Source organism: Schistocerca piceifrons, chromosome 9 (genome assembly GCF_021461385.2).
Source record: "Schistocerca piceifrons isolate TAMUIC-IGC-003096 chromosome 9, iqSchPice1.1, whole genome shotgun sequence".
Lineage (NCBI taxonomy): Eukaryota > Metazoa > Arthropoda > Insecta > Orthoptera > Acrididae > Schistocerca > Schistocerca piceifrons.
In genome coordinates this window covers 159432978-159440912 of record NC_060146.1, presented here as the reverse complement: position 1 = coordinate 159440912, position 7935 = coordinate 159432978, and the positions used below count along the sequence as shown (strand labels likewise).

General features: G+C 50.0%; 1 protein-coding gene across 1 annotated transcript; it reads left to right on the top strand.

The window, feature by feature from the left end:
• The first annotated feature begins 3624 nt into the window (after positions 1 to 3624).
• LOC124717262 (transmembrane protein 70 homolog, mitochondrial-like) lies at positions 3625 to 4296 on the top strand. Its single transcript, XM_047244069.1, has one exon. The coding sequence runs from the start codon at positions 3625 to 3627 to the stop codon at positions 4243 to 4245; it is 621 nt and encodes a 206-aa protein (XP_047100025.1). The 3' UTR covers positions 4246 to 4296.
• The last annotated feature ends 3639 nt before the right edge of the window (positions 4297 to 7935 follow it).

Below are 7935 nucleotides of genomic sequence, written 5' to 3'. Positions count from 1 at the left end.
GTCGGCCGTGCTCTTTCAAAGGAACCATCACGGCATTTGCCTGAAGCGATTTCGGAAAATCACGGAAAACCTAAACGAGGGTTTGAACCGTCGTCCTCCCGAATGAGACCACTGCGCCACCTCGCTCTGTCGGTTTCAAGGTTAAACGGGAATACCCATGTATCGTCACCTGTTGCAACCTCCTTCAGAAGTTCTGGATCGCCGTCAATTTCACTCAGCTATTTCTGAACGATGTCGACACGACGTCGGTTTTGTTCGAAGTTCAACGATTTCGGAACAACCTGCTACGTGTTTCATGCCCAAAACATCCGAAAAAATTGCTCGACATGAGCCAAAGTATATACCGACATCATCAGCAACCTCTCTTACGCTGATTCAGCGATTTTCCAGACCCATTTTGTTTACATCTTGCACACTGTCGTCAGTAATTTATATGCTAGGCCGCCCAGGCGCTCGTCTCCTTTAACGTCTACTCATCCGTCTTTGAAACGTTTACACCAGCCGTAAACTGCTGTCTTACTCACAGTACGTTCCCCAAAAGCCACAGTCAACATTTCGAAAGCGGTGCAGCACTTCATACCACTTTTCAAGCAAAATTTAATGGTAATTACCTGATCCCACGTTAGACTGTCAGCCATAACCTGTTCGACTGTCAACAATAAACTGAAAATCCAAATATACACTGCCGGCCGCTGGTGGCAGAGCGGTTCTGGCGCTGCAGTCTGGAACCGCGCGACCGCTACGGTCGCAGGTTCGAATCCTGCCTCGGGCATGGATGTGTGTGTTGTCCTTAGGTTAGTTAGGTTTAATTAGTTCTGAGTTCTAGGGGACTTATGACCTCAGCAGTTGAGTCCCATAGTGCTCAGAGCCATTTGAATCAAATATACACTGAGGAGCCAAAGAAACTGGTGCACCTACCTAGTATCGTGTAGGGCCCCCATGAGCTCGCAGAAGTGCCGCAGCACGACGTGGCATGGACGCGACTAATGTCTGAAGTACTGCTGGAGGGAGCCGACACCATGAATCCTGCAGGGCTGTACATAAATCTAAGGTGCTGCAGTCATGACCTGTGCGGCTGGTCCCTGCGGAGGTTCGAGTCCTCCCTTCGGCATGGGTGTGTGTGTTTGTCCTTAGGATCATTTAGGTTAAGTAGTGTGTAAGCTTAGGGACTGATGACCTTACCAGTTAAGTCCCACAAGATTTCACATACATTTGAACATTATGTACATAAATGCGTAAGAGGGGGCTGAAGATCTCTTCTGAACAGCACGTTGCAAGGCATCGATACACAACGACATGAATGGATGCAGCTGATCAGACAGGTTGCTTAAGTATGTGTGACCTGTCAGAGTGCTATCTAGATGTTTCAGGGGTCCCATATCACTCTAACTGCACACGACCCACACCATTACAAAGCCTCGACCAGCTTTCACAGTTCCCTGCTGACATGCAGGGTCCATGGATTCATGGGGTTCTCTCTACATCTGTACACGTCCATCCGTTCGATACATTCTGAAACGAGCCTCGTCTGACCAGTCATCAACAGTCCAATGTCGGTGTTGACGGCACCACACGAGGCATAGAGCTTTGTGTCGTGCAGTCATCAGGGGTACACGAAAAGGCCTTCGGCTACGAAAGCCCGTACCGATGATGTTTCGCTGAATGTTTCGCACGCTGACACGTGTCGATGACCCAGCATTGAAACCTGCAGCAATTTGCGGAGGGGTTGCACTTCTGTCACGCTGAACGGTTCTTGCAGGATCTTATGCCGGCCACAGCGATGTCGGAGATTTGATACTTTACCGGATTCTTGATATTCACGGTACACCAGTGAGTTCTGCCTGTTTACATATCCATGCCTCTACCAGTTTCTTTGGCGCTTCCGTGTACGTCAAGAACAGGTGTACCAGCAAGAGATTTTTTTTTTAATGGGATGTATACAGCCTGCGAAATTAAAAAATCCGTTATTTTTTGATCACACCTCGTATACCAATAGCACACAGACGCTGAGGAAAATATCAGACGTAACAAAACCCATTAATTACGTGACGAGAAGGGAGAAGAGGAAAAGGGGGAGGTAAGTAGAGGAGGAAAAAGGGAAAGTTGTAAAGTTGGAGTGGTGTTGGGTGGCGCAGAGTTTAGTACAATTGGCGGCGGCGGCGGCAAACGGAAATACTTGCGGGTGTCACGACAACCGCAGAGCGCGGGATTAATGTGCGCCGGCCATAAAGGCATTAGGGCCGCGATAGGCAAACGACACTTGTACCGGCCTATCTGCGGCAGCCAGTAAATCAAACAGCGCCGCACGCACCGCGCGCCGCATGCGGCTGCGACACGAACGCCGGGGAACGCCGCTGCCGCGTCTCTACACGCCACGGACAGGCTGCGGCTGCCGCCGACCCTGGCAGCTTTCGAAATGGGCAGCCTCCTCGGAAACGGTGCCCGCGTCCAGCGGCGTGACTTTGATGAACGCTCCAAGCCCGCCATCCCAATCTCCCTGCTCTGACTGTCGGCCAGTGAATCCGACTGATCTGCTGTCTCGCACTCGCCCCGCGCTGTGTCATAGTGATGGTGGCCGAGCACGATTAATTTATTCAGTATATGGCTTACAGAATTATACGTTGAAGCGCCACAGAAAGTGGTAGAGGCATGCGTATTCAAATACAAAGATATGTACACTACTGGCCCTTAAAATTGCTACACCACGAAGATGACGTGCTACAGACGCGAAATTTAACCGACAGGAAGAAGATGCTGTGATATGCAAATGATCAGCTTTTCACAGCATTCACACAAGGTTGGCGCCGGTCGCGACACCTGCAACGTGTTGACATGAGGAAAGATTCCGACCGATTTCTCATACACAAACAGCAGTTGACCGGCGCCCCCTGGTGAAACGTCATTGTGATGTCTCGTATAAGGAGGAGAAATGTGTACCATCACGTTTCTGCCTTTGATTAAGGTCGGATTGTAGCCTATCGCGATTGCGGTTTATCGTATCGCGACATTGCTGCTCGCGTTGGTCGAGATCCAATGACTGTTGGCAGAATTTGGAATCGGTGGGTTCAGGAGGGTAATACGGAACGCCGTGCTGGATCCCAACGGCCTCGTATCACTAGCAGTCGAGATGACAGGCATCTTATCCGCATGGCTGTAACGGATCGTGCAGCCACGTCATGATCCCTGAGTCAACAGATGGGGACGTTTGCAAGAGAACAATCATCTGCACGAACAGTTCGACGACGTTTGCAGCAACATGGACTATCAGCTCGGAGACCATGGCTGCGGTTACCCTTGACGCTGCATCACAGACAGGAGCGCCTGCGATGGCGTACTCAACGACGAACCTGGTTGCACGATTGGCAAAACGTAATTTTTTCGGATGAATCGAGGTTCTGAAACTTCCTGGCGGATTAAAACTGTGTGCCCGACCGACACTCGAACTCGGGACCTTTGCCTTTCGCGGGCAAGTGCTCTACCATCTGAGCTACCGAAGCACGACTCACAGCTCTACCTTCCTTTTGGGAGGTAGGAGACGAGATACTGGCAGAAGTAAAGCTGTGAGCACCGGGCGTGAGTCGTGCTTCGGTAGCTCAGATGGACGGAGGAGTAGCGAACTGCGAAATGGAGACATTGCGAGTAACATGTGTTTTGTCAAGAAATTTGCGAAAAAGTATTTTCTGCGAGAGACAGTTGTTGAACCATCGACTATTGACGATAAATGTTTTTGCTGCAAGGAACCAAAGTACTCAACAAACCGATGTTAAGGTGTATCATGGACCATTGGCACAGCAGATTCGAGGAGTGAAGTTATTTTCATTGGTTACTAGTGCAGGCGGTCTGGTTGCTCAGCCGTACCTTATTCAACATGCAACAACTTTCGGAAATTTACCGCTGTCCATTGCAATGCTCGGGTTTATAGGATGTTTCACATACGTAACGCCGTTCTTATTGCATTGGATAACAAAAAAGTATGTGACGGAGATTAGATACACGCCAGATAGGGAAGTTTACACTGCTGTAGTGTACAACTTTTTTCTGAAGGAGAAAAAGATAATATTTCGCCCAGAGGATGTCGAAGTACCAGAAGTTCCTGGCATGTTCTCTTCCTTCCACGTCAGAGGTATTCCTTTATTTGTTGATCCTAGGATGTTTGAAGACAAATCGCATTATGCTCGTATAATGGGATATGACAAACCTCTAGACTTGAAGCTTGGAGACCTGGAAAATGATAAGAAAACGTGATAAGTTCACACCAGTGTGTATTGAGAATAAACTGAAATAAATTGAGTGACTATGTTGCAAGTAGTTAATGTGAGTGAAATCTTCAAGTGTTAATGTATAATTTTGGGAAATTTCCCATGTCTACCAGTTTAGTGCCTTTCTCTGCTTAGTGCTGTTTAGCACTAATAAATTATTGAAGGTGAGTAAAAAAATAAAAAAAAAAGATGGTAGAGCGCTTGCCCGCGAAAGGCAAAGGTCCCGAGTTCGAGTCTCGGTCGGGCACACAGTTTTAATCCACCAGGGAGTTTCATATCAGCGCACACCCTGCTGCAGAGTGAAAATCTCATTCTGGAATCGAGGTTCTGTTTACAGCATCATGATGGTCGCATCCGTGTTTGGCGACATCGCGGTGAACGCACATTGGAAGCGTGTATTCGTCTTCGCCATACCGGCGTATCATACGGCGTGACGGTATGGGATGCCATTGGTTACACATGTCGGTCACCTCTTGTTCGCATTGACGGCACTTTGAACAGTGGACGTTACATTTCAGATGTGTTACGACCCGTGTCTCTAACCTTCATTCGATCCTTGCAGAACCCTACATTTCCGCAGGATAATGCACGACCGCATGTTGCAGGTCCCGTACGGGCCTTTGTGGATACAAAAAATGTTCGACTGCTGACCTGGCCAGCACATTCTCCAGATCTCCCACAATTGAAAACGTCTGGTCAATGGTGGCCGAGCAACTGGTTCGTCACAATACGCCAGTCACTACTCTTGATGAACTGTGGTATCGTGTTGAAGCTGCATGGGCAGCTGTACCTGTACACGCCATCCAAGCTCTGTTTGACTCAATGCCCAGGCGTATCAAGGTCGTTATTACGGCCAGTGGTGGTTGTTCTGTGTACTGATTTCTCAGGATCTATGCACCCAAATTGCGTGAAAATGTAATCACATGTCAGTTCTAGTATAATATATTTGTCCAATGAAAACCCGTTTATTATCTCCATTTCTTCTTGCTGTAGCAATTGTAATGGCCAGTAGCGTAAAAACGCAGAATACGGCGCTGCCGTCAGCAACGCCCATATAAGACAAGAAGTGTCTGGTGCAGTTGTTAGATCGGTTACTGCTCCTACAATGGCACATTAGCAAAACTTAAGTGAGTTTGAAAGCGGTATTATAGGCGGCGCGCGAACAGTGGGCCACAGCATCTCCGAGGTAGCGAAGAAGTGGGAATTTTCCCGTACGACCATTTCACGAGTGTACCGTGAATATCAGGAATCCGATAAAACATCAAATCTCCGACATCGCAGCGGCTGGAAAAAGATCCCGCAAGAACGGGACCAACGACGGCTAAATAGAATCTTTTTAACTATATATACACTCCTGGAAATTGAAATAAGAACACCGTGAATTCATTGTCACAGGAAGGGGAAACTTTATTGACACATTCCTGGGGTCAGATACATCACATGATCACACTGACAGAACCACAGGCACACAGACACAGGCAACAGAGCATGCACAATGTCGGCACTAGTACAGTGTATATCCACCTTTCGCAGCAATGCAGGCTGCTATTCTCCCATGGAGACGATCGTAGAGATGCTGGATGTAGTCCTGTGGAACGGCTTGCCATGCCATTTCCACCTGGCGCCTCAGTTGGACCAGCGTTCGTGCTGGACGTGCAGACCGCGTGAGACGACGCTTCATCCAGTCCCAAACATGCTCAATGGGGGACAGATCCGGAGATCTTGCTGGCCAGGGTAGTTGACATACACCTTCTAGAGCACGTTGGGTGGCACGGGATACATGCGGACGTGCACTGTCCTGTTGGAACAGCAAGTTCCCTTGCCGGTCTAGGAATGGTAGAACGATGGGTTCGATGACGGTTTGGATGTACCGTGCACTATTCAGTGTCCCCTCGACGATCACCAGTGGTGTACGACCAGTGTAGGAGATCGCTCCCCACACCATGATGCCGGGTGTTGGCCCTGTGTGCCTCGGTCGTATGCAGTCCTGATTGTGGCGCTCACCTGCACGGCGCCAAGCACGCATACGACCATCATTGGCACCAAGGCAGAAGCGACTCTCATCGCTGAAGACGACACGTCTCCATTCGTCCCTCCATTCACGCCTGTCGCGACACCACTGGAGGCGGGCTGCACGATGTTGGGGCGTGAGCGGAAGACGGCCTAACGGTGTGCGGGACCGTAGCCCAGCTTCATGGAGACGGTTGCGAATGGTCCTCGCCGATACCCCAGGAGCAACAGTGTCCCTAATTTGCTGGGAAGTGGCGGTGCGGTCCCCTACGGCACTGCGTAGGATCCTACGGTCTTGGCGTGCATCCGTGCGTCGCTGCGGTCCGGTCCCAGGTCGACGGCCACGTGCACCTTCCGCAGACCACTGGCGACAACATCGATGTACTGTGGAGACCTCACGCCCCACGTGTTGAGCAATTCGGCGGTACGTCCACCCGGCCTCCCGCATACCCACTATACGCCCTCGCTCAAAGTCCGTCAGCTGCACATACGGTTCACGTCCACGCTGTCGCGGCATGCTACCAGTGTTAAAGACTGCGATGGAGCTCCGTATGCCACGGCAAACTGGCTGACACTGACAGCGGCGGTGCACAAATGCTGCGCAGCTAGCGCCATTCGACGGCCAACACCGCGGTTCCTGGTGTGTCCGCTGTGCCATGCGTGTGATCATTGCTTGTACAGCCCTCTCGCAGTGTCCGGAGCAAGTATGGTGGGTCTGACACACCGGTGTCAATGTGTTCTTTTTTCCATTTCCAGGAGTGTACATGTCCCCAATGATGTATATCAACGCCTGTTTGCAGCTACGGTGTTGATTTAACTATCATTTCATTATAGAGAAGCTGCACGGTCATCAATGGTATCTGTTCTTTCGGGAACAGATACTACCTTCATATATAGTTAAAATTTGGTTACCGGCCATTGACCTTCTTGTGCGAACGCACACGCTATGCCCGAACTCGTACGGGACTTGGTAGATTAATCTGCCACGAGTATTGACTGTGATGGGCAAACATCTATTAGGCGAACTACGAATGTAGTTGTGTGGACATGTTGGGAATGTGGGTCTAACCGGGAGCGTGCAAGAGGGAAGTCCCTCCAGGCGCACTATTCTCTGTGCCCTCTGTCGATCAGATGGATAGATCGTCTGCCATGTAAGCAGGAGATACCGCGTTCGAGTCTCGGTCGGGGCACACACTTTCAACATGTCTGCAACGTATATCAAAGTATATCAACGCCTGTTTGGAGCTAGGCTGTCGATTTAATTATCGTTTCATTCTAGAATCATTTTACGTGACGGAAGTGCCGCCCTTCCGCAAATTGCTGCTGATTTCATTGCTGGGCCATCAACCAGTGTCAGCGTGCGAACCATTCATTTCGGAGCCGAAAGCCCACTGGTGTACCCTTGATGACTGCACGACACGAAGCTTTACGCCTCGCCTGGGCCCGGCAACACCAACATTGGACTGATGATGACTGGAAACATGTTGCCTGGTCGGACGAGTCGTGTTTCAAATTGTATGGAGCGGATGGACGTGTACGGATATGGATACAACGTCATGAATCCATAGATCCTGCGAGTCAGCAGGGTCTGATCTAGCTGGTGGAGGCTCTGCAGTGGTGTGGTGCGTGTGCAGTTGGAGTGATATGGGACCCCTGATACGTTTAG

Excerpts from the sequence above, each read along its gene's own strand:
- LOC124717262 (XM_047244069.1), top strand. The coding sequence starts at position 3,625 with ATGGAGACATTGCGAGTAACATGTGTTTTGTCAAGAAATTTGCGAAAA.